We start from the raw sequence: 27,597 nt of genomic DNA on the forward strand, positions 1-27,597 counted from the left end.
CTGTATAGTGTGTACCCTCCCATTCCCCTTCCTTATATGTGATGTTAACTCCTTCCATCATGCCATTCCTGTTTCTGCTTTCCATGTGTGAGGAGCTATTCCAGGGGTTAGGAAAGCAATATTCCTTTTGGCCTCCAACATTAGTTCACCCACCCCAAATAAAGAACCTTTGTGGATTCCAAGTGTCTGGTGAGTTCTGCTATCTGGCACAGATTGTCCACGGTGGTTGTGCCCAGCTCCATACATTCCCAGGGAGAGGGCTCTCAGGGGAAACTCAGCCACTATCACAGAAATTGGAGCCAGAATACTGATAATAGGTTGTATGATGTAACTACGATCGTGGTTTAAGTCAGAAGAAGGATAGAGGGGTCTGGTACAGGGGCGGGGCCAAGACCAAAAAATGGGTGGGGCACCTGTTTTACCAGGAGTGGGTGGTTTGATAGAGGGCGTTGAGAGAACTGCACCAACAGTTTTTCCCCCAAAAAAATATGCTGTGCAAGATATAAAGATTGGGCACATATCAGAAGATGACAATCCTGCAGTCTCTAAATTGTTAATTATACAATTACTGCAAAGGGGAGCACCACCACAATGTCAAAGCCTAAAATTAATTAAAGAAGGTGTGCAAGATTAGAATCATATGAACCTGATTTGAAACTAAAGAAAGCTTTTTAGTTTCAAATCAGGCAGGTTCTCTCTCTTTTTTATTATTTACCTGATGGGGAGCTTCTCTCTGTAGGTACTGGGCACTGGGGAGTTGTTTGCATGAGGGGCAGGTTTGACCCATTCCTTACACTGAGACTCATTACTGGTGAGCGGGGTATTGGGTCACTGTATGGGATGTGTGTGGGTTTGGTGGGATTTCACACATTGATGGCTGGATCTTTCAGCCACTTTTTTAGATAGTGATATCATGGTTATAATGGTTCAGGAATCCAATATATAATCCAGCATTCCCCGTGAGTTATAACCCAGTAGTGCAATTGTTTACTGACTTTTTTCTCCCTTGGGAGTTTGACCCCCCTTACCAGGTATCCCTGTGCTGTTTTTGATAGTTTTAATATATTTTATATTTCAAAATTTCTGTTATTACACCTACTCATAGGGGCTGATTTACTTACCCACGAACGGGTCGAATGGAGTCCGATTGCGTTTTTTTCGTAATGATCGGTACTTTGCGATTTTTTCGTATGTTTTGCGATTTTTTCGGATTCTTTACGAATTTTTCGGATCCAATACGATTTTTGCGTAAAAACGCGAGTTTTCCTATCCATTACGAAAGTTGCGTAAAAAGTTGCGCATTTTGCGTAGCGTTAAAACTTACGCGAAAAGTTGCGCATTTTTCGTAGCGTTAAGTTTTAACGCTACGCAAAATGCGCAACTTTTCGCGTAAGTTTTAACGCTACGCAAAATGCGCAACTTTTTACGCAACTTTCGTAATGGATACGAAAAACTCGCGTTTTTACGCAAAAATCGTATTGGATCCGAAAAATTCGTACAGAATCCGAAAAAATCGCAAAACATACGAAAAAGTCGCAAAATATTCGTTTTCAAGTCGGAACTTTTCCAATTCGGGTCGGATTCGTGGGTTAGTAAATCAGCCCCATAGTGTGCATTTTATTTATAATGAATACTTTGTCTTGGACATCCAAGAAGGGGAGGTGCACCTTTATGGTCATACTTGTTCTTTTGCAAAATAATTGTCTCTAAATTGTTACCTACAGGCGAGGGTGCAGGCAGTTCCTTCTGGGGGAGCTGATATGAACTTTTGGATAATGACAAGTAACGATGTTCCTCCATCCTGGCCCTGGATCTGAGCTTTGAACAACAGACAATTTATTTTATTCCGAGCTGTAATATGGTGCCCTGTGGCCTCCTGGGATACTTGGCTGAGTAACACCCCCCCACAGTCACAGCTTAGGGACCTTGCAATATCCACTTGGTTTCCCAGGCCATTGGGCCAGCCTGATGCCTTCTTTAAAGTGTAAACCAATCTGATCTATTAACGGTCCATGTTATAATAATTTGGATCAGATTCCTGGTCATTAGCAACTCTCAATGTGATCGTTTGAGGGGGACTCGAGCCTCGGGCAGCTTCTTTTCTGCTTTCTGTCAGTATATCTGAAATGAAAGACAATTAGTTTCACCATCTTATCAAACATCAGTAGGGAGAATATTGTGCAATTCGGACGTCTCAAGCAAAGACTGGAGCAGTGATCCCCAACCTTTATTACTTGTGAGCCACACTCAGATGTAACAAGTGTTGGAGCAACACTGCTATGGAAGGTTTTTCCCCCTTAATTGAGTTGTTTGTATTGCTAGTTGCCAAAAGACAGTTTCTATCAATCTGAAACCTCAAAATACAGCAACATCTTATACACGTGTGAATGTAGTACAGGTAAATGATCTTACTTTTCATCTTTATATATCCCAGAATCCCACAGAGAATGATGATGCAGAATAGAACACAGCGGATGGTTATGATAACATTGAATCCTATAAATGAAAATAAAATGTAGGAAAGTGTGAATAAGCACATGGAGGAGGAGGTACAAGGGTGGGAGGGGAACATAGGCGGATTTTCAATAAGGCTTGGGGAGGCTAAGCCTCCCCAAACCTGATTTGGCACCTTAAAACCTGGCTCCATTTCTGCACTGCCCTGCAAATCTTCTCGGGGTTCTGCAGAAATCAGCTGTGCAAAATCCCCCGATCCCTGCCTGCACCTGCGCCTTGATTGGTCAATTTTACTGCCTGTCAAGAAACCTGTGCTCTGATTAGAGAATCCACAAGAAGAAAGATCCAATCAGAGCACAGCTTTCTTGACAGGCAGTAAAATTGACCAATCAAGGCGCAGATGCAGACAGGGATCGGGAGATTTTGCAAACTGGAGCCAGTGCACAACTTTGAACTTTTGCTGCAGTTTTCATCCCACAGGTACTATACACAAGTAACTATACTTTATATGTTCTAAAGACTGACCCACTAGCTGAAATTAAATTGTTTTTTGTCACCTGACATCTATAATATCCCTATCCCCTACCCTAACAGATGCGGGTAAGTTAACTTTCCCCCCTGACAAAGCTCATTGTGCTTTTATATATTTGTTATGGTTTTTTGCACTTTCTATTTTTCTTTTACTTTTGTCATTGTTTTTTTCATTCCTAGTTAGTTACAGTGGAGCCAATGTTGTGTATCAGTGCCAGTGTTATAGTGCCAGGGCCTGAATATCTGCCATCAGTACCCACTGCTTCTCATGGCATATAATGTGCTGGTTTTGTATATAAAGACTGCATCTCGCTGTATATAATGTGCCTGGGATGTCAGTACCTGCTGCCTCTCTCTCTGTAAAGCTAACTTAAACACATCTAAAGGGGAGGTTCACTTTTAAGTTAATTTGTAGTATGTTATAGAATGGCCTATTCCTAGCAACTTTGCAATTGGTCTTCCTAGTTAATTTTTTATAGTTTTTGAATAATTTGCCTTTTGCTTCTGCCTCTTTCCAGCTTTCAAATGAGGGTCACTGACCAAAAAGTATTGCTCTGTGAGGCTACAGTTTTATTTTTCCATGCAGGCCCCTTAACTATTCCTATTCCCATCTCTTGTTTAAACCACTACCTGGTAAATAAGACCCTAGCAACCAGATAGCAGCTGAAATACCAAATGGAGAGCTGCTGAACAATAAGCTAAATAACCGAAAAACTATTAAAAATAAAAGATGACCAACTGCAAATTGTCTCAGAATATCAATGTCTAGATCATGTTAAAGTTAATTTAAAGGTGAACTACCCCTTGAAGCTAACTGATCACAAACACAAATGTATAGAGAACCCCCAACAGAAGAGCACATATGAATACTTTTACATCCTAAGCATTTTAGGGTTAAAAGCACCCCCACCCGCACTTTTGCGCAGTATCCCTGGGAGTCAGTGGGAACGGCAAGAGGTAGTTGGGAGGTTAATTTTTTACACCAGCAGCGAATCCACTAAGTGTCACATTAGCTGTAGGTCGGACTGTGTACGGCCCATATTTAGCCTCCCCAAACAAAAAAGTCACCCTCCGCCTATGGAGGGGAATTGTACTGAAGTAAAGGGATACATACTCCCCCTACTGGAGATTGGCATAGTCTGGGGATATTTTATAGATGTAAAACTATGTGTAGTTGTTGCTATGACAATCATAAAATTATAAAGCTGGCCATTGAAGGGTTAAGTGTATCAGACTGATCTAATAAGGTGTATTGGGATATCCTCTAGTTATCCACTCAGAAAAAATGGTATAATATAATACATATAATAGAGCACATCCATAGCAGATTGGAATTAAAACATAAGTTTTATTAGATCTTTAAAATTCCCTTTAAAAATAAAAACCTAAGTTTCAATATCTAATTCCCTTCAGGTCAAGGGAGAGATCTATGAATCAGGTTCAATAACTGAGGCATATGGGGAACTTTAGGACTCAGTAGTTAGAGATTTCTGACATTTTTATCTTTTTAATAACTCTTTTATCTTCAAGTGTGGTACGGGGATGGGGGCAAAGTTCGGTTGGGGGGAGGAGCCTACTACGTACCATGAGGATGACCCCTTCCTGGAATGTAATTATTTTATGGTTGTTACATTGAGGATCTTATCTTGGTTTGGTCGGGGGATAATGATTCTTTTGAGAGATTATTGTAACTATAGGAATAACAACAATTTAAACCTATTATTTATAAAAAGTAGACATCCCACATCTATGGCCTTCCCAGGCCTCTATCTGACTATTGACACTGACTTAACATTTCTATTGGACAATTTTTGCTTATTAACATACAGTCCCATGTAAAAAAATAGTGTATTTTGCTAATTACTGTTATTTGTTATTTATCAAGTGTAAAAATCAGCAAAAACCACTAATACACAACGACTCCATCTAAAAGCTGCCGAGCTCATGTAGGAGCCAATGGAACCTCTCCCAGGCAAACTGGAACAATTGTTATGTATTTCTTGGTTTTAGAGGGTTTTTTTTGGTGCCCACAAATTCATGCAAAAATGAGGATTTCGAGGTTTTCATATTTTTATATGTATTTTTATCCCCTTGTGCTTTTTATATTTGGATCTTTTAACAAATAACTCAACATTTATGCTTTTTTTTATTTGCAAGTTTTTCCTGTGGAAAAATCCAGAAAAATTACAGAAATTCTAATCTTAATAAATCTGCCTCCCAAACAACATTAAATCTAACCATGAAACCAATGTTGCTAAATGTTTTCTTGAATGTGGTTTTGGCAACTTGGATACATTTTCTGCTGAAGAGAAAGAGGCAGTGATACCAACTACCCCCTTACCCTACTGCCCTGGTTTATCATAAAGGTCTATATAAATACAGCCATAAGCACTCACAGAAATGCTGCACTGAGTCCTCTGTCAAAAGAAACACAGGGTTTCTTGTCTTCTTTTATGTATACATATCATATCATATATCCTTCTCTCAGAAAACTCCTTCATGGCAAAGACATGAGTCTGCTCCTCTCTCCCCTTTCCTGCTCCCCATCAGAATTTGCTCCCCCTCCCTACTCTGTGTAATCTGAGATACCAGCAGCTAGAGCAGCAGCAGGAAGCTACTGAGACCAAGCTAAAATGGCAGCTGCTATCTTAAGAAAACAGAGGGAGCTTCTAGGGCTGTTACTCATCTATGGTAAAGCTTTCTGCAGAATAAATATAGCGTTCTAGGAGGCACTATTGTGGCTAATTTATTGGCAATAAAATACCAAAATGCCTTTCCTTTTCCTTTAGAAATTGTTACAGTCCATACTTTAGGAAACTAGAGATAATGGGAATTCTTATTGTGTATCTTTAGACTATGACTAAGCAGAGCATTTACTAAAACTAATTTTTTTCTGTTTGGGTGTTTTGAAGCCAAAACTCGATTTTGTCTATGAAAAAAACGTGATTTTGTTGCGATTTATCATGCAAAACTGCAACAAATCCGAACAGAAAAATACACCATGTAAAACCTGTCGAAATCATGTAGAAGTCAATGGCAGATGTGCCTCTTACAGCTGGAAGATCTTTCTTTGCTTTGTGGTTTTAGAGGTATTTGGGGGGGTCACTGCAGTAATCCTTTAACTAACAATACACATTGGTAAATCCACATGGCTAACAATCATTAACTAAACTGATTTACTAACATTTCAGATTATAAATGATACCAATTTGGGTTGTTGGGCCAACACCGTCTGCCTATGTGTGTGAGAATAAACAGATACAAAATGGTGGGGAAGGAGTTACACCCTGTATATATTCACAGCACAATGGTCATATCTCAAGTATTCACACCTAATAATGTAGAACAACACAGGGAGATTGGGGGGATGCTGCCTGTATGAGGCGGATATATTCTTACCTGTCACATCCAGTCTAGTCCCGTGCCCATGGTTTGTAACTGATTTGAGTATAGAATTGGCCACACAATACCGTAAGATCACTATGCAATAATATGTGGCTGAATCATTTCTCTGCACCCCCTCTATATGGAGATGTGCCGACCCTCTGAGCTCTGTTCTTCCCTTATAAGTGGAATGAACCATTTGTTTGTTGGGGTGATAGGCATAATCCCCTGAGGGGCTCCCCACTCTCCAGTAAATCCAGGCCCACAATGGTGTCTCTGTGGGATGAAATGTGCAGCTGAGGGTGACTGAGCCTCCTTCTGGCACTGTGGCATTATGGGACTGATGGACCTGCAATTCAGGTTGGGTGCTGGTATCTGAGAAGAAAAGAGCGACAGTTGAAATAGAGAAAACTTATTAAATGTGAGGTCACTAGAAGCTTCCCACATAGTAACCACATAGCATGTTTTTCTAGTATTTGAAAAAAAAGGAGAATTAAAGGAAAACAAAACAATTTAAGACATATTTGTAACTGAACTGTAACTGTGAATTGTATTTTAATTTGGGGGGATTTTCCCCTGGGTGAAATGCATAAAAAAAACTGGGCATAAGTTAGCTTCAACAGGGGTATGGGGGATAGCTCTCAGTACAAGTGAGGGAATACAGGGGTAGGGGAGATAGCTCTCAGTACAAGTGAGGGAATACAGGGGTAGGGGGGATAGCTCTCAGTACAAGTGAGGGAATACAGGGGTAGGGGAGATAGCTCTCAGTACAAGTGAGGGAATACAGGGGTAGGGGGGATAGCTCTCAGTACAAGTGAGGGAATAAAGGGGTAGGGGAGATAGCTCTCAGTACAAGTGAGGGAATACAGGGGTAGGGGAGATAGCTCTCAGTACAAGTGAGGGAATACAGGGGTAGGGGGATAGCTCTCAGTACAAGTGAGGGAATACAGGGGTAGGGGGGATAGCTCTCAGTACAAGTGAGGGAATACAGGGGTATGGGGGGATAGCTCTCAGTACAAGTGAGGGAATACAGGGGTAGGGGAGATAGCTCTCAGTACAAGTGAGGGAATACAGGAGTAGGGGGGATAGCTCTCAGTACAAGTGAGGGAATACAGGGGTATGGGGGGATAGCTCTCAGTACAAGTGAGGGAATACAGGGGTAGGGGAGATAGCTCTCAGTACAAGTGAGGGAATACAGGGGTAGGGGGATAGCTCTCAGTACAAGTGAGGGAATACAGGGGTAGGGGGGATAGCTCTCAGTACAAGTGAGGGAATACAGGAGTAGGGGGGATAGCTCTCAGTACAAGTGAGGGAATACAGGAGTAGGGGGGATAGCTCTCAGTACAAGTGAGTGAATACAGGGGTAGGGGGATAGCTCTCAGTACAAGTGAGGGAATACAGGGGTAGGGGGGATAGCTCTCAGTACAAGTGAGGGAATACAGGGGTAGGGGGGATAGCTCTCAGTACAAGTGAGGGAATACAGGGGTAGGGGAGATAGCTCTCAGTACAAGTGAGGGAATACAGGGGTAGGGGAGATAGCTCTCAGTACAAGTGAGGGAATACAGGGGTAGGGGGGATAGCTCTCAGTACAAGTGAGGGAATACAGGGGTAGGGGGATAGCTCTCAGTACAAGTGAGGGAATACAGGGGTAGGGGGGATAGCTCTCAGTACAAGTGAGGGAATACAGGGGTAGGGGGGATAGCTCTCAGTACAAGTGAGGGAATACAGGGGTAGGGGAGATAGCTCTCAGTACAAGTGAGGGAATACAGGGGTAGGGGAGATAGCTCTCAGTACAAGTGAGGGAATACAGGGGTAGGGGGGATAGCTCTCAGTACAAGTGAGGGAATACAGGGGTAGGGGAGATAGCTCTCAGTACAAGTGAGGGAATACAGGGGTAGGGGAGATAGCTCTCAGTACAAGTGAGGGAATACAGGGGTAGGGGAGATAGCTCTCAGTACAAGTGAGGGAATACAGGGGTAGGGGGGATAGCTCTCAGTACAAGTGAGGGAATACAGGGGTAGGGGAGATAGCTCTCAGTACAAGTGAGGGAATACAGGGGTAGGGGAGATAGCTCTCAGTACAAGTGAGGGAATACAGGGGTAGGGGGGATAGCTCTCAGTACAAGTGAGGGAATACAGGGGTAGGGGGGATAGCTCTCAGTACAAGTGAGGGAATACAGGGGTAGGGGAGATAGCTCTCAGTACAAGTGAGGGAATACAGGGGTAGGGGGGATAGCTCTCAGTACAAGTGAGGGAATACAGGGGTAGGGGGGATAGCTCTCAGTACAAGTGAGGGAATACAGGGGTAGGGGAGATAGCTCTCAGTACAAGTGAGGGAATACAGGGGTAGGGGAGATAGCTCTCAGTACAAGTGAGGGAATACAGGGGTAGGGGGGATAGCTCTCAGTACAAGTGAGGGAATACAGGGGTAGGGGGGATAGCTCTCAGTACAAGTGAGGGAATACAGGGGTAGGGGAGATAGCTCTCAGTACAAGTGAGGGAATACAGGGGTAGGGGAGATAGCTCTCAGTACAAGTGAGGGAATACAGGGGTAGGGGGGATAGCTCTCAGTACAAGTGAGGGAATACAGGGGTAGGGGAGATAGCTCTCAGTACAAGTGAGGGAATACAGGGGTAGGGGAGATAGCTCTCAGTACAAGTGAGGGAATACAGGGGTAGGGGGGATAGCTCTCAGTACAAGTGAGGGAATACAGGGGTAGGGGAGATAGCTCTCAGTACAAGTGAGGGAATACAGGGGTAGGGGGGATAGCTCTCAGTACAAGTGAGGGAATACAGGGGTAGGGGAGATAGCTCTCAGTACAAGTGAGGGAATACAGGGGTAGGGGGGATAGCTCTCAGTACAAGTGAGGGAATACAGGGGTAGGGGAGATAGCTCTCAGTACAAGTGAGGGAATACAGGGGTAGGGGAGATAGCTCTCAGTACAAGTGAGGGAATACAGGGGTAGGGGAGATAGCTCTCAGTACAAGTGAGGGAATACAGGGGTAGGGGAGATAGCTCTCAGTACAAGTGAGGGAATACAGGGGTAGGGGAGATAGCTCTCAGTACAAGTGAGGGAATACAGGGGTAGGGGGGATAGCTCTCAGTACAAGTGAGGGAATACAGGGGTAGGGGGGATAGCTCTCAGTACAAGTGAGGGAATACAGGGGTAGGGGAGATAGCTCTCAGTACAAGTGAGGGAATACAGGGGTAGGGGAGATAGCTCTCAGTACAAGTGAGGGAATACAGGGGTAGGGGAGATAGCTCTCAGTACAAGTGAGGGAATACAGGGGTAGGGGAGATAGCTCTCAGTACAAGTGAGGGAATACAGGGGTAGGGGGATAGCTCTCAGTACAAGTGAGGGAATACAGGGGTATGGGAGATAGCTCTCAGTACAAGTGAGGGAATACAGGGGTAGGGGAGATAGCTCTCAGTACAAGTGAGGGAATACAGGGGTAGGGGAGATAGCTCTCAGTACAAGTGAGGGAATACAGGGGTAGGGGGATAGCTCTCAGTACAAGTGAGGGAATACAGGGGTAGGGGGGATAGCTCTCAGTACAAGTGAGGGAATACAGGGGTAGGGGGGATAGCTCTCAGTACAAGTGAGGGAATACAGGGGTATGGGGGGATAGCTCTCAGTACAAGTGAGGGAATACAGGGGTAGGGGGGATAGCTCTCAGTACAAGTGAGGGAATACAGGGGTAGGGGAGATAGCTCTCAGTACAAGTGAGGGAATACAGGGGTAGGGGAGATAGCTCTCAGTACAAGTGAGGGAATACAGGGGTAGGGGGGATAGCTCTCAGTACAAGTGAGGGAATACAGGGGTATGGGAGATAGCTCTCAGTACAAGTGAGGGAATACAGGGGTATGGGAGATAGCTCTCAGTACAAGTGAGGGAATACAGGGGTAGGGGGATAGCTCTCAGTACAAGTGAGGGAATACAGGGGTAGGGGAGATAGCTCTCAGTACAAGTGAGGGAATACAGGGGTAGGGGAGATAGCTCTCAGTACAAGTGAGGGAATACAGGGGTAGGGGGATAGCTCTCAGTACAAGTGAGGGAATACAGGGGTAGGGGGGATAGCTCTCAGTACAAGTGAGTGAATACAGGGGTAGGGGGGATAGCTCTCAGTACAAGTGAGGGAATACAGGGGTAGGGGGGATAGCTCTCAGTACAAGTGAGGGAATTCAGGGGTAGGGGAGATAGCTCTCAGTACAAGTGAGGGAATACAGGGGTAGGGGGGATAGCTCTCAGTACAAGTGAGGGAATACAGGGGTAGGGGGGATAGCTCTCAGTACAAGTGAGGGAATACAGGGGTAGGGGAGATAGCTCTCAGTACAAGTGAGGGAATACAGGGGTAGGGGGATAGCTCTCAGTACAAGTGAGGAATACAGGGGTAGGGGAGATAGCTCTCAGTACAAGTGAGGGAATACAGGGGTAGGGGAGATAGCTCTCAGTACAAGTGAGGGAATACAGGGGTAGGGGAGATAGCTCTCAGTACAAGTGAGGGAATACAGGGGTAGGGGGGATAGCTCTCAGTACAAGTGAGGGAATACAGGAGTAGGGGGGATAGCTCTCAGTACAAGTGAGGGAATACAGGGGTAGGGGAGATAGCTCTCAGTACAAGTGAGGGAATACAGGGGTAGGGGAGATAGCTCTCAGTACAAGTGAGGGAATACAGGGGTAGGGGAGATAGCTCTCAGTACAAGTGAGGGAATACAGGGGTAGGGGAGATAGCTCTCAGTACAAGTGAGGGAATACAGGGGTAGGGGGGATAGCTCTCAGTACAAGTGAGGGAATACAGGGGTATGGGAGATAGCTCTCAGTACAAGTGAGGGAATACAGGGGTATGGGAGATAGCTCTCAGTACAAGTGAGGGAATACAGGGGTAGGGGATAGCTCTCAGTACAAGTGAGGGAATACAGGGGTAGGGGAGATAGCTCTCAGTACAAGTGAGGGAATACAGGGGTAGGGGAGATAGCTCTCAGTACAAGTGAGGGAATACAGGGGTAGGGGGGATAGCTCTCAGTACAAGTGAGGGAATACAGGGGTAGGGGGGATAGCTCTCAGTACAAGTGAGTGAATACAGGGGTAGGGGGGATAGCTCTCAGTACAAGTGAGGGAATACAGGGGTAGGGGGGATAGCTCTCAGTACAAGTGAGGGAATTCAGGGGTAGGGGAGATAGCTCTCAGTACAAGTGAGGGAATACAGGGGTAGGGGGGATAGCTCTCAGTACAAGTGAGGGAATACAGGGGTAGGGGGGATAGCTCTCAGTACAAGTGAGGGAATACAGGGGTAGGGGAGATAGCTCTCAGTACAAGTGAGGGAATACAGGGGTAGGGGGGATAGCTCTCAGTACAAGTGAGGGAATACAGGGGTAGGGGGGATAGCTCTCAGTACAAGTGAGGGAATACAGGGGTAGGGGGGATAGCTCTCAGTACAAGTGAGGGAATACAGGGGTAGGGGAGATAGCTCTCAGTACAAGTGAGGGAATACAGGGGTAGGGGAGATAGCTCTCAGTACAAGTGAGGGAATACAGGGGTAGGGGAGATAGCTCTCAGTACAAGTGAGGGAATACAGGGGTAGGGGGATAGCTCTCAGTACAAGTGAGGGAATACAGGAGTAGGGGGGATAGCTCTCAGTACAAGTGAGGGAATACAGGGGTAGGGGAGATAGCTCTCAGTACAAGTGAGGGAATACAGGGGTAGGGGAGATAGCTCTCAGTACAAGTGAGGGAATACAGGGGTAGGGGGGATAGCTCTCAGTACAAGTGAGGGAATACAGGGGTAGGGGGATAACTCTTAGTACAAGTGAGGGAATACAGGGGTAGGGGAGATAGCTCTCAGTACAAGTGAGGGAATACAGGGGTAGGGGGGATAGCTCTCAGTACAAGTGAGGGAATACAGGGGTAGGGGGGATAGCTCTTAGTACAAGTGAGGGAATACAGGGGTAGGGGGGATAGCTCTCAGTACAAGTGAGGGAATACAGGGGTAGGGGGGATAGCTCTTAGTACAAGTGAGGGAATACAGGGGTAGGGGGGATAGCTCTCAGTACAAGTGAGGGAATACAGGGGTAGGGGGGATAGCTCTCAGTACAAGTGAGGGAATACAGGGGTAGGGGAGATAGCTCTCAGTACAAGTGAGGGAATACAGGGGTAAGGGGGATAGCTCTCAGTACAAGTGAGGGAATACAGGGGTAGGGGAGATAGCTCTCAGTACAAGTGAGGGAATACAGGGGTAAGGGGGATAGCTCTCAGTACAAGTGAGGGAATACAGGGGTAGGGGAGATAGCTCTCAGTACAAGTGAGGGAATACAGGGGTAGGGGGGATAGCTCTCAGTACAAGTGAGGGAATACAGGGGTAGGGGAGATAGCTCTCAGTACAAGTGAGGGAATACAGGGGTAAGGGGGATAGCTCTCAGTACAAGTGAGGGAATACAGGGGTAGGGGAGATAGCTCTCAGTACAAGTGAGGGAATACAGGGGTAGGGGGGATAGCTCTCAGTACAAGTGAGGGAATACAGGGGTAGGGGAGATAGCTCTTAGTACAAGTTAGGGAATACAGGGTTATGGGAGAACTTATGGGAACTGTGGGAACCCTGGAAGTGCGTCACTAAAAATGTGTGGGCGTGGCCTATTGGGAGTCCCAAGTGATGTCACCACACATGCAGAGAGGCCCCATTTGTGTCACTGAATGAACACTGTGTAAATGCACACGGGGAAATCAATAAAAGGGCCCCCCATATTAGCATGACTGGAGTCTGGGAAGGGGGCAAAAACTGGGTAACTCCCGGGGAAACAGGGGAAGTTTTCCTTTCAGTTAAAAATTAAACACCTTGAGAAGAAATGACCCTTTAGCAAAACTTGAAAAACTTTGGTAAATTCTGCCCTGCATTAGGGTGGGGGGGGGGATTGTACCTTTGGGGCTTCCAGCAGACAGATGCTGATTATATTTGTAGTCGGTGTCTCTGGTTTGTCACTATGAGTATGGAATCCCCACCATATGTAATTTATAGAATAATAGTATGCCCATGTACAGTGACCCATACCAACCAATATAGTGTTTGCTTTTGCCTCCTGATTGGTTTCTATAGGCGAATAAACCTGTAGAAATTTTTGCAACTTTAATTACATTACCCCATGGTTTCCTGTAGGCCAGAACTCCCAGAATCCTTATTACCTTCAATAACCAGCTCAGTGCCAGAAACAATGTTTTCTGCCACAATGCAGCAGTAATATCCTGAATCTTCTCTCCGGACTCTGTTAATGCTCAGGGAGACATCAGTAGGGGAATCCATCACTGAGAAACGACCGGCTCCATCTTGTGTATCCAGTGTCTGAGAATATCTACAGAGTGCTCCTCGCCCCTTTCTCCAGGTAACGCTCTGCCCTCTCTCACTGGCACCGGGAGGGTAATGTACATAACAGGGGATAGTGATGGTTTCTCCTGGGAGGGCAGGAATCACATCCAACTGTTCCACAGAGATCCGGGCAGGTTCTACAGAGAGAGAAGTGGGGCAGGGATAGGGAAACAAATACTATCAATGTTCTCTTTATAATACACATTGGGGGGGCATTAGGACATTGTTCAATGTATATAGACAAATACAGGCAGAGACCATCTCTATAATGAATAAGAAGAATAGCAGCCCTAGTAGTTTAAAGTAGATAAAATTTAAAGCCTTTGCTTTTGTCTTTAGAATATGCCTTCTCTTGTACCATTAACTGTATATACCATTTATATTGTAGCTTCCACTTTCTATTTATATAAATGTACCTATAATTTCTAAGGAAAATAATACAGCAGCTCAAGCCAATATGTATAACTACACTGGATTGTGTTTAAACGCCCAAACGTTTGTAACTCTATTTGGCAGTGTCCTATCTTTTTCTACTTTGGCCAGTTCCATTCCCTCACTTGCTGATTGGCTGCTTTTATATATATATATATATATATATGTACAGGCCAATTATAAAAACCTTGGCAACTTCCAGTAGACCTTGCATTACAGAGGACCCTTAAAGGGGCAGATTTATCAAAATGTGAGATTAGGGCACATGTGCATTAGAGTTTAGCTGATCCAAGAAGTGACAATGTCCTGGGTAAGATGGTGACTGCTAAGAAATAGAATTTTTGAAAATTAATGTAGGGGATCAGAGAACCCTGTCCCTTGTTTCTCAGTCTGTGATCTCATCCAGCCTAGCTACAGCCTGGGGAGGGATCCGGTTGGCTGGCTGCCCCAGTGCACGTCTGGGAGAGGTGTGCCTAAGCTTTGGAGCCAAAAATCTAGGGGCAGGCCCAGCAGTTTATAAAGGGAGCCCCTGCTGTTGTTTGCCAGTTCAGAGGAAGACCCAGAGTGAGCAGTTAGCACAAACAGTGTGTGTTCAGACTGGAAAGGATAAAAGTCTGCTGGACTGCCTGGGAATATAAAGTCCTCTGTGGTACTCTGTGTGTGTGTCCCCTGGAGGAACAGGTATTGCAATTACCTGCTACGTGGGAGCAGCCACCCCTTTTCAACAGGGAAGGTACTCTGGGGCAGGTAGCGCTACCTGGGGGGACTAAAGAGCTCTTGGGGAAGGGACTGAACTGATTTAAGGGTTGGGGGTCTATCCGGATCTAAAGTGAGCTGGGCAAGTACAGAGACTGTGCCAGTGTGGATAGCCCTCCCAAGTTTCCTCAGGAAAGGATTATCAGTCGCCCAAAAGCTGTTCTTCTGTTTATGTCCAAAAGTTATATAAAGTTTAATATTGCTGCAAACCATGTGTGATTATTCCTAGTGGAAATCCCCTAGAGGTGTGTTCCTCAGTGTCCACTAGGTGGAGGCACTGCGCTGTTCCCAGTTCCCAGTATCAATATTCTTTGAAAACACACATCTCCTGTGAAAATACAGCCCATATTAAGTAAATTTGCCAAGAAAGGGTTACATTTTGGAGGCACTGCTGAGATTCTATTGGGAAGCTGGGAATGTTGGATGAAAGCATGGCTGCACATGAAACCCCACAAACTGTTCGCCAGTGGTGCAATGCTTTGGGAATTAACCCCCGGAAGGTTGCTGTTGTGGGGCCCATGATGCCAAGAGTGAAAGAAGATTTTATTTATGAAATCCTTGATGGGGAGCCCATATTTTTCCGCCCAAGAGTGGCTGCGTCACGGCGAGATTCTGCCGGGGTTCTGCTGAATGTCCTTATAGACAGCCCCAGAGAGATAGACCGTGAGAGGGTTCCCCCTGATATTGATACGGGAGATGAAGGGCCATGGAGGGTTGTTCTGCCAGATCTGTCTGATGACGCAGATGATTTAACTACTCATGTTGACACCCTTATTTCCCAGTTTGCAGTTACAGCACCGGGAGGTGTGCTGCCCAGTAAGAGACTGTTTGATTCGCCAGCTGAACAGAGTCAAGTAAAGCAAGGTCCATCCGGTGAGAGCGTGGTCTCCAAGGGGAGTCGACCCAGCTCGGGAGGCCAGCTGGATACCCCTGATATTGTGAGGGCGCTGGGACTACTGACTGACCAACTGACTCAGCTGGCGTGGAATGGTAATTTTAAAAGACTTAAAGTGTTTTCAGGTGCAGATCCGGTACCCTCGGGTGAGGAGTCCTTTGAGAGTTGGAGAGACTTCACTGTGGTGTCCGTGAGAGATTGGACCGGCCCTGAGGCAACCATGAGGAGGAAGATCCTTGAGAGCCTTCGCTGCCCTGCTGTGGATGTGGTAAAATCCTACCTAGTTAGTCACCCTGATGCTACTTCAGGCGACCTGATTGAAGTCCTGGAGGTGACGTTTGGCCCTGTAGAAAGTACTACAGAGATGCTCCACAACTTCCACTCTACCTTCCAGAAGGAGAAGGAAGCCCTGTCTGCCTATCTGGTGCGGGTGGAGCAAGGCCTGAGACTGCTGGTGAGTCGTAGGGTAATCCAAAGCTCTGAAATGGATTCCCTGAGGATTCGCCAAATGAGGAGAGGGACTTTAAATAGTGACCCTGTTGCCGTGACGATTAGAGCTTACTACCAGGATACACTAACCCCTGGCTATATGGCTCTGATGGAAAGAGTTCGGCGGGAGGAGGCTGATGCCTATGTGAGGGTGAGGAGGAGTTCCACCCAAGGGCATGCAGAGAAGTCCCCTGCTGATGCAAAGCTGCTGGAGGAAAATAAGAGACTTCGCAAAGAGTTGGAAAAGTTTAAAGCTCAAGTGTCTGAGAGAGCCAAAACCCCAACTGAGACGAGGAAACCTCCAACGTGCTACCGGTGTGGCAGGATAGGCCACATACAGCCAAACTGCCCTGTTCCTGATGAGGTTCAGGTCCAGTCTGCACTGTGTAAAGTACGCCGGCGGCGTAAGAGACTTCCAGGAAAATGTTACAAGTGCCATGTGATGGGTCATCAGGCCCGGAACTGTAAGACTTACAAAGGCCCAACAGTACAGAAGTCCTACTATGAGCCTTCCATATCTGAAAGTGACTCCCCTGAAGGAGATGAGGGGTTGAGTCAAAGGGAGACCACTGTGGAGAACCCTGTGGAGTGTTGTACTGTTTCTGAGTGTAAGGAGGTAAGGCAAGCGAGGCCGTTGACGGTTTTTCCTAGGGGAGAATGTAGGGGATCAGAGAACTCTGTCCCCTGTTTCTCAGTCTGTGATCTCATCCAGCCTAGCTACAGCCTGGGGAGGGATCCGGTTGGCTGGCTGCCCCAGTGCACGTCTGGGAGAGGTGTGCCTAAGCTTTGGAGCCAAAAATCTAGGGGAGGGCCCAGCAGTTTATAAAGGGAGCCCCTGCTGTTGTTTGCCAGTTCAGAGGAAGACCCAGAGTGAGCAGTTAGCACAAACAGTGTGTGTTCAGACTGGAAAGGATAAAAGTCTGCTGGACTGCCAGGGAATATAAAGTCCTCTGTGGTACTCTGTGTGTGTGTCCCCTGGAGGAACAGGTATTGCAATTACCTGCTACGTGGGAGCAGCCACCCCTTTTCAACAGGGAAGGTACTCTGGGGCAGGTAGCGCTACCTGGGGGGACTAAAGAGCTCTTGGGGAAGGGACTGAACTGATTTAAGGGTTGGGGGTCTATCCGGATCTAAAGTGAGCTGGGCAAGTACAGAGACTGTGCCAGTGTGGATAGCCCTCCCAAGATTCCTCAGGAAAGGATTATCAGTCGCCCAAAAGCTGTTCTTCTGTTTATGTCCAAAAGTTATATAAAGTTTAATATTGCTGCAAACCATGTGTGATTATTCCTAGTGGAAATCCCCTAGAGGTGTGTTCCTCAGTGTCCACTAGGTGGAGGCACTGCGCTGTTCCCAGTTCCCAGTATCAATATTCTTTGAAAACACACATCTCCTGTGAAAATACAGCCCATATTAAGTAAATTTGCCAAGAAAGGGTTACATTAATATAGTGGTTCAGTTGGGGCCAAATAGCTTAATATTTTGGGATCGGGTTGCATGAGTACCTTTTCCCCTCCTTTATCAATGATCAGTGGGTTTGGGTCAGGATCCAAATAAAGAATAAGGTATTTCCTCTTGTATAAACAGTTAGACTGATTATCTATGTAAAGTACATGGTGACATGATCTTAGTTTTTATTTAGTCAACCTACTTTGTTTGTCTGGCAGTGGGAGGTATAGTCCAACAACTCCCTCCATAATAATCCTTCCACATAGCAATGGTGCATCCTTTAATAGAAACTCCAATGTACCCCATGCTCTAACCCAGGGATCCCCAACCTTTTTTACTCGAGAGCCACACTCAGAGGTAAAAAGTATTGGGGAGCCACACAAGCATGAAAAAGGTTCTTGGGGATGCCAAATAAGGGCTGTGGTTGGCTGTTTGGTAGCCCCATGTGACTGCTGGCCTGCAGGAGGCTCTGCTTGGGGTAAAACTGTGTCTCTGGGCTTCCAAAACTTGTCTCCAAGCCAGAAATGTAAAAATGGCACCTACTTTGGGGTCACTGGGAGCAACATCAAAGGGGGTGGTGAGCAACATGTTGCCCCTGAGCCACTGGTTGGGGATCACTGCTGTAACCTATCACTAGCTGGACTTTGACTATTCTAGCCAAAAAGGGGTTACATACCCATAATAATACCCATAATACACCCTTGGGGCATAGATCACCCTCATGGGACTTCCTGTAAGGGGAAAGGTAATTATTTCACATCCCCTACACTTTAACAACAAAAATTACTATGTGTACAAACACAGTATTTATATCATTACAATTATTTTAAAAAAGACCACAGGAGGGGTCAGAAGCTGGTTTTGGTTTATCCCATTAGATACTGACAGGGAAGTACAGGGCTCTGAAGTCCAGCTGTGTTTCTTCCATATAAAAACACTTGTTTACATTACATTTCTCTAAATTAAAAATATATTATTTTAATGTATTTTTCTAGTAATGGTCTACTGGGTGGATAAAAGTTGCCCATGGAAATGCCCCTCAATGAAAGGGCACAAAATATTGAGAATGTACTTGACAACAAGTGGGCACATATGTGGAAAATCCCGTGGGCTGAAGGGGTGAAAGTGAGACCATTTCTAGGTGCCCGGGTGATACAGTTCCACTAAGGATCAGATACACAGGGGTAGAGGTATAAATACTGAAGTATTCTAAGCCATATTTGTAAATGTATTAATTAAATACAAGTTATTGAGGAGAAAAGTGACATTATTACCAGAAAAGAGCAGCAGGGTCCCATATCTACTGTTCCAGGGATAGGGGGGTAGACCTTCTCTATATGCCCGTACTCTGCAGCAGATCACTGGCCCATCAGTTGGGCGCAGCCTGTGGATAGTGATTGATGCTGAATTGTTCCCATAGGGAGGGTCCGACCTGGAGATTCTCCCAGAGTATTCACTTATGGATAATAAACCATAGCGAGTACCAGAATCTGCACAGTCCCTCCTGGTACCAACCCCCCACTCAGTTCTGATCTCTGACTTCTCATCTTCATATGTGGTCCTGTTATAAGTGAAAGTACAGGGGATGGTAACGGAACCTCCCTCAGTCACTCTGATGGTTCTGATCTGATGGGCACAGAAAGGATCTGATGAAGTTCTTCCAATTCCTGAAATGAAACACAAAACACAAATACAAGATCAATATGGTGGCTACAGAGATGCGCTTCAGTTAATAGAGTTGCATTACAGATTAGGTACAAAGCAAACCCGTCAGGGCTGTACACAGAACCAAACACACAGAAACCAGGACATGAGGGCAACGGTACCATCTGTGATAACTTGTGTTCTAGGAGATTGGGAGCAGAAATGACACATGACGTACTTTGTGGGGTTTTATTTAATTACATTAAGTGCAACACAATGCAGTCAGCCACAATAGCTTCACCCATTGCTTTTACTCATTACACTGTTAGTGATCATATGTGAGCATTTTACAAGTGAGGGAATACAGGGGTAGGGGGGATAGCTCTCAGTACAAGTGAGGGAATACAGGGGTAGGGAGATAGCTCTCAGTACAAGTGAGGGAATACAGGGGTATGGGGGATAGCTCTCAGTACAAGTGAGGGAATACAGGGGTAGGGGAGATAGCTCTCAGTACAAGTGAGGGAATACAGGGGTAGGGGAGATAGCTCTCAGTACAAGTGAGGGAATACAGGGGTAGGGGAGATAGCTCTCAGTACAAGTGAGGGAATACAGGGGTAGGGGAGATAGCTCTCAGTACAAGTGAGGGAATACAGGGGTAGGGGGGATAGCTCTCAGTACAAGTGAGGGAATACAGGGGTAGGGGGGATAGCTCTCAGTACAAGTGAGGGAATACAGGGGTAGGGAGATAGCTCTCAGTACAAGTGAGGGAATACAGGGGTAGGGGGATAGCTCTCAGTACAAGTGAGGGAATACAGGGGTAGGGGGGATAGCTCTCAGTACAAGTGAGGGAATACAGGGGTAGGGGGGATAGCTCTCAGTACAAGTGAGGGAATACAGGGGTAGGGGGGATAGCTCTCAGTACAAGTGAGGGAATACAGGGGTAGGGGGGATAGCTCTCAGTACAAGTGAGGGAATACAGGGGTAGGGGGGATAGCTCTCAGTACAAGTGAGGGAATACAGGGGTAGGGGGGATAGCTCTCAGTACAAGTGAGGGAATACAGGGGTAGGGGAGATAGCTCTCAGTACAAGTGAGGGAATACAGGGGTAGGGGAGATAGCTCTCAGTACAAGTGAGGGAATACAGGGGTAGGGGAGATAGCTCTCAGTACAAGTGAGGGAATACAGGGGTAGGGGGGATAGCTCTCAGTACAAGTGAGGGAATACAGGGGTATGGGAGATAGCTCTTAGCACAAGTTCCCCAGGGACTGGTCCGATTGCCATCTTGGAGTCAGGAAGGAATTGTTTCCCCTCTGGGGCAAATTAGAGAGGCTTCAGATGGGGTTTTCGCCTTCCTCGGGATCAACTGGCAGTTAGGCAGGTTATATATAGGCATTATGGTTGAACGTGATGGACGTATGTCTTTTTTCAACCCAACTTACTATGTTACTATGTTACTATGATATTTTAAAATGAGAGATTTGCAAAGTTTGGTTCAATTTAATACAATAACTGTTCAATCTGATGTAATAGTTGCAGATGAAATTTTTTTACAGACAGACCCAGTGTTAAAGAAGCTAAATTTCAAACCAGGTGTGGTGAGTCGAAAAGCTAGGTCAATAGCAGGTACTGTAGCCCCTAATAAATGAAAAGAAAAGAGAAAGAAAGGAATGTCCTGGCTAGGTGACATAAAGGCTTTTTTCCATGTAAACGCTGTAAATCCTGTAAACATTGTGGTAATGTAAAAAGTTTTTTGAGTAAAAATACAGATAAAGAATATAAAATTGATACTTATATATAATGTCAAACACACAAGGGCTGATTCACTAAAGTGCGATAAATTTTATTGCACACTTTTTTGCGTTAAATTAGACGCGATAATTAGCGCGCGATTCACTATAGTATTATCGCGTGCGTTAAGTCGCCATATCGCATGCGTTATTTTTCGGGTGACCGTACGCGGTAGTTTTAACGCATGCGTTAATTAGCGCACAGAAAAGAATACTAACGCATGATTCACAATCATTTAGGCGCACTAAATATTGCATTTGGCTATGAGAAAATTAACACCTACTTCAGGCAGGCGATAATTATAGAAAAGTACAGTAAATGAACTTTTTGCAATAAAATATGGACTTACAGTGTTATTTATTCAAGTCTGTGTTTCCCCCAGACTGACGCAGCCGCCAGTTTGCAGGGAAATGGTCATTTTTAATACAGTAATTTTCCGCAAGTATTGGCGTGTATGGCTAACATGGCGTGCGTTTATTCGCACAACTATTTATATGCGGCTACAAGTGATGAAATGTTTCGCCAGGCACGGATTCGCAGCGAATTTTTGGATGTGTGGCGGATTTTTCCGCTGTGAATTTTTTCATGCGTTTCGCAAAACAATCTGCCAATGGCAAAACGCATGAAAAAATTCGCCACGCAAAATTTCACCGCACGTCCAAAAATTAACACAGGCGTCAAAAAACAATAGTCGCGGACAACAATTTTTTTGCCCGCACAACATTTTTGCCGTTTCGTGGATCTTTCGAAAGATTTGCTAATTTTTCACCAAAGATAACCAGAACACATTTGCTCATCACTAGTGGCTACTATTTATAAGCATTTACTATTTATATGCTACCATTTATATGCTACTATTTATATGCTACCATTTATATGCTAACATTTATATGCTACTATTTATATGCTACCATTTATATGCTACTATTTATAAGCATTTACTATTTATATGCTACTATTTATATGCTACCATTTATATGCTACCATTTATATGCTACCATTTATATGCTACCATTTATATGCTACCATTTATATGCTACCATTTATATGCTACCATTTATATGCTACCATTTATATGCTACCATTTATATGCTACTATTTATAAGCATTTACTATTTATATGCTACTATTTATATGCTACCATTTATATGCTACTATTTATATGCTACCATTTATATGCTACCATTTATATGCTACTATTTATATGCTACCATTTATATGCTACTATTTATAAGCATTTACTATTTATATGCTACTATTTATATGCTACCATTTATATGCTACCATTTATATGCGGCTAATATTTATATACACTATTTATATGCGGCGACAATTTATATACACTATTTCTAAGCTACTATTTATATCCGGCGACTATTCACGTGCGTTATTTAGCGCATGTACCGTCAAATACCACACGAAAATAGTCTTCGAGAGTTAAATAACGCATGCAATATCGTGCGTAAAATAGCGCAAGTATGCTTATAGTGAATCGTGCGAAAAGTCGCGAAAATTAAGACGCAATAAAATTTTTAACGCAAGCTATAAATAGCGTACGTTTTATCGCACTTTAGTGAATTGGCCCTAATATGTAGTTTACTGTTTGCAATGTGAATGTGGCTCCCTGTATGTAGGACGAACTATAAGACTATAAGAACGAGACTAGGAGAACATCTGAGAGGGTTAAAAAATGAAGATACTGATAATCCCTTATATAAACATTTCGAGTATGCACATGAAGGAAAGCAGATGAAATTTAATATGTTTGGAATAGACAAGATAGATGAAAAAAGCGAAGGGAATCTTGTAACTAAGCTTTTAAGATTAGAGTCTAAGTCAGTGATCCCCAACCAGTGGCTCAGGGGCAACATGTTGCTCCCCAACCCCTTGGATGTTGCTCTCAGTGCCCCCAAACCAGGGAGTTATTTTTGAATTCCTGACTTGGGGGCAAGTTTTGGTTGAATAAAAAACAAGATTTCCTACCAAATAAAGCCCCTGTAAGCTGATAGGGTGCATAGAGGCCCCTAATAGCCAATCACAGCCCTTATTTGGCTCCTCCATGAACTTTTATGGTGCTTGTGTTGCTCCCCAAGTCTTTTTACATTTGAGTGTGGCTCCCGAGTAAGAAAGGTTGGGGATCCCTGGTCTAAGTGGATATTTACATTGGATACTGTGATACCAAAAGGCATGAACACAAAATTTGAATTGAAACCTTTTCTTGTGTCACCTTGGAAATAGAATACAAAAGAGATGTTTTCATTATATTGAACCGAACAAGAATTGTATAAGGTACACTGGTCTAGGTCCTTGAGAGAATATATGGTACATATTTGTTTTATTAAAAGGAAGGTTTTAACAACTATTTATTGCCTATTATATTAAACTGCTTTTTTGCGCTGTCATGCACTTTAGGTGTTAACATAAATGTATTGAAATTTTTAATGGGCAATATCAATATTGAATTGGCTAAATTATTTCAATTAAATTATTTTGCACTTTAATAATTATCTGGATAAGAGTAATCATTGATATGGTATGTACTTGAAGTTTTTCCACTGAATTTAACTTTGAAATTTGGTAATTAATGGTAAAATTTGGCATAATGTATGCTTCATATGTTTTATATGATTTGTGCTGGGTGCAGGGTTGCTTGAAGGTCCCTGGGGAGTGTATATTTTAAGTTTTGATATATTATGTGCCCATTACAGAGTTTGATTGCAACCCTGTATATTGTATAAATCATAGGTAGGGGGGTATATAAGGGAAATGACATGAAGATGCCACACCTCCTCTGATGAAGCACCCAGTGCTGCAAAACATGTTAGGAGAGTGGAGTATGGGTACCATGAGGCACTGATATGCACCTGTTTGTCGTTTGGTATAGTATGTTTGCTTTTTTTTTAATTGTTTTGTATAATTTTGAGCCAATAAATGGTTGTTTATTTCACTGAATAAATTGTTGATTGTTTAGTAACAGTAGCCCTGAGCCTTCCCACCCATCCTGGGGAAGTCATATGATTATAGATCAGATCCCTCCATTCTCCCACTGGGGTGAAACTCTTTCTGACCGAGTTAACAACATAAATATATAAACACAGCAAAAAACACCCATGAGTGAGGTGTGCAAGTGATACAGCCAATACAACTGACCCTGGCACAAGCATTGGCACGGGGGATAAAGTACTGGCAACGGGGCACAGTTTGTTCTGCCAGTCACTCCCCTGCATCTTTTCTCCTTCTGGGGTACAGTGGGGAAACTTACATTTAATGGGTTTATATTTTGTAACTAGTGAAAGGTTAGTTCTTCCCCTGGGATCACATATCAGATATGAAATCTCTTTCTCATTCACTCCTCTCCCCTGTGCATTTATTTCAGGAGTAAAATGATTCATTTGCCTCAATAAATCACATTTCTGGGCTTTATCTGAAACAAGACCTGGGTATGGATTTTAATTAGTATCCAACAGAACTCCCAGTGGGACTGGTTCTAGCCTGGCCCCCCATGCAGGGAATTATAGGTACGGATATAGGGAGCAAGAGAAGGAAACACTTACAGTAAATGTTCCATAGAGCAATAAGCTGTGTTACCCCAAGCACAAAGCAAAGGGCAATATTTGTACCAATAGGCTAAAGCCTGGGGGGTCTTACCTTGCAAGAACAGGAGAAGAAGAAGCCTCAGTATCATATTTCTCTTTATAAAGACTGACTGGTGGAGTTCTCCGCTCTCTCTCAGAATAAACATTGCCTGAATCCAAGTAACTGAATGTGATGCCACTTCCTAATTATCACTTAAAAAGAAAAGGGAAGTCGGTGCCATTGTGAAAGTAATGACGGGCGAGAAACAGGGACAGAAATGGTGAGAGAGGTTACACAGAACTTATTGCGGCTTGGCAGGCAACTTCCGCTTGTGTCTAATCATAGAAAGGCTTGTTGTGAGGTTTAGTGAGTAAGTAAAAATAATAATAAAAATAACAGCTAACTATGGCCTATGATTGGGAACAGTCCAGACATGTCCGGCACTAGGGACAAAGTGTGGCTTATACATAGGGATCCAGTGATTGGTGGTTTATAGAAACTAAAGCCTATAAATGGGCCTATGTGCCTGGATATGTACAGCACTAGGAAATGTGTAGCAAATGTGCAATGTACTTATAAATCCGGATACGTGACCCCATGAAAAACATTATGAGAAGGCAACAAATTGAAAGATTTAAGATTCTTTATTATATAACAAACACACACAGCATATTATAACAACTCATTAAGTAATCAACAAATAACAATTCACATTAGAGCATAGAAGACATGTATTTTACAATAAATAATAGTTCAATGTTAGCCAGACAGTCTGTAACTAAGGCTCTGCTCCTTGGCAATAAACTCACTTGAGTTGCTTCCCAGCGATGGAGGCACAAAGGATCTGTGTAACGTTAATGGGTTCTACAAGCAAATACCCATTAGCATTGGAACAGCTAAATAGCCATTTTTCAAATAAACTATCCCAGTATTAGACGGACCAGCTAAAATACAGGAGAGGGGCTATTGGAGTTGAGTATCCATGGTCTTTATTTAGTAACCAAAAGGTTGTAAACTCAGTTGTCTTTTTGTTTAACTACACTTTGGTTTAATATTGGAGACAAACACCACCGGTGATAATAGCAACCAATCAGCAATTAGATTTGAATGCTTGTCTACAAGTTAGAAAACAAAAGCAAAGATCTGATTTGCTTTGGGCGACATCACCAGTGATGTTTGCCTCCAATGTTAATAAATACACCCCTTTGTGTTTTGCATTGAGGTCCCCTCTCTATCTGCCAACTCTTCTTATTTCTGACAATTCCAGGTTATTCTATTCCTATTGTTTTCTGCATCTTTGGGCCAAAATGGCTCAGGAAATCCAACAGTAGGTCTTTCAAGCTGTCAAAATGAATGACTGGTGTATAAACAACATTCAGCGAGTGAATTTATTACTGTATTTCTAGTGTTATGTCCAGAACCAGAAGAACTGAAGCTCCGAAGACACTTTAATTTGAGTATCAACTTCACTGGTCAACTCTCCCAGATAATCACTCAGTATTGGGTTCCAATCCCCCTTTTTGCCTAGAAATATGACTGAATCCATCAATAAGGCATCTCTCCTGCAGTCTGTTACTATTATTATTATTAACATGTATTCATAAAGCACCAACATATTCCATAGCACTGTACAATAAATGGGTTTATACATTGGACATACAGAATTACATGCAAAGCAACCAATAACTGATACAAGAGTTGAAGAGGGCCCTGCCCATAAGCTTACAATCTATAAGGAGAAGGGGCCAAGACACATGGTGTGGGAATGGGCAAGATTAGAACTTTTAGCTGCACAATGAAGTCATGCTAAACTAAAAAAGAGGGGAAACTTCCCTTAATAAAGGTGTTTTTGGAGATCTTCTGAAAGCAGAAAGATTGTGAGACAGTTGGACAGAACATGGGAGTGAATTCCAGAGAACGGGGGCAGCCCTTCCATTTAGACATCTATATAGTCCTAGCTGGGCATAAGCTGTAGTAAAGAGGTTATAAAGATGTTTTTGTTTTTAATGCGCCTATAACTTTATTGTAGTATTGTCAATAGACAGCCGCTGTTTCATCATTTCTGATATTAAGCTCAGAAAGTTCATAGCTTAATATCAGAAACACTGGCATGAAATGTTTCAGTGACTATAAAAAATACGTGGTAGGTGGATCTCTGACCAAACCTACCCCAAAATGAATTCAGAAACAATATGGAAATTTGTTTGAAGCTGAATGTTCTTTGCATAAAAGGTGGCAATATATTGTTTCTTAGCATCATCTGTACCCCAGCCGGGGTAGCCTGAGGCCTATTGTTTGTCCCTGAGGTATAGGCTAATGAATGGGGCAAACAAGAAACTTGTATAGTGTAACAATGCTGTCCTGGTCCCCCCCCCAAAATAAAATCTTTGGAGGGGCCCGGCACACTCCCACCCCTCTCTGGGATCATGGGCTCTGCTACCTCTATAGTTATTCCACTGAATATCATGGATCTGCACTATTCTATAACCCTTTTCTATCTCTAGATCCAAGAGCCAGTGATGGAACATCAATTTTCTGTATGTCTGACAATGCTCAGCACATTGAAACGGAGAAGGAACATCATTTTTTTGTTCAGTTTCACAGGCGAGACCACAAATCCCATGGCCGATAGAGTTTTACCTTAGTGAGGCCAAAGTCTTTCTTTATGTAGCCAAAATGTTCAACAATATTTTTGGTTTTATTTACAAAGGGGTAGAGGCAAGTGAATCAGTCACCGATGGTCTCACTAGGAGCGGTTTGTGAGACAACTTGATGCCGTTTGTTCTTCCACCACAAAGAGCATTATGAGGGCCCAGAGGCACCGGATGCTACATATAAAGAAGAAATGCC

At 43.9% G+C, this 27,597-nt stretch overlaps 1 protein-coding gene across 1 annotated transcript; it reads right to left on the minus strand.

Annotated features, from left to right (window-relative positions):
• Positions 1-1,602: 1,602 nt before the first annotated feature.
• On the minus strand, positions 1,603-24,956 carry LOC116409841. Its single transcript, XM_031899541.1, has 6 exons — positions 24,820-24,956; positions 19,015-19,407; positions 13,542-13,859; positions 6,385-6,744; positions 2,413-2,496; positions 1,603-2,121 (listed from the first exon to the last, which is right to left on the minus strand). Exons 1-6 carry the CDS (start codon positions 24,911-24,913, stop codon positions 2,003-2,005), a joined length of 1,368 nt encoding a protein of 455 aa, XP_031755401.1. The 5' UTR covers positions 24,914-24,956; the 3' UTR covers positions 1,603-2,002.
• Positions 24,957-27,597: the final 2,641 nt, after the last annotated feature.

This window comes from Xenopus tropicalis, chromosome 3, assembly GCF_000004195.4.
Source record: "Xenopus tropicalis strain Nigerian chromosome 3, UCB_Xtro_10.0, whole genome shotgun sequence".
Lineage (NCBI taxonomy): Eukaryota > Metazoa > Chordata > Amphibia > Anura > Pipidae > Xenopus > Xenopus tropicalis.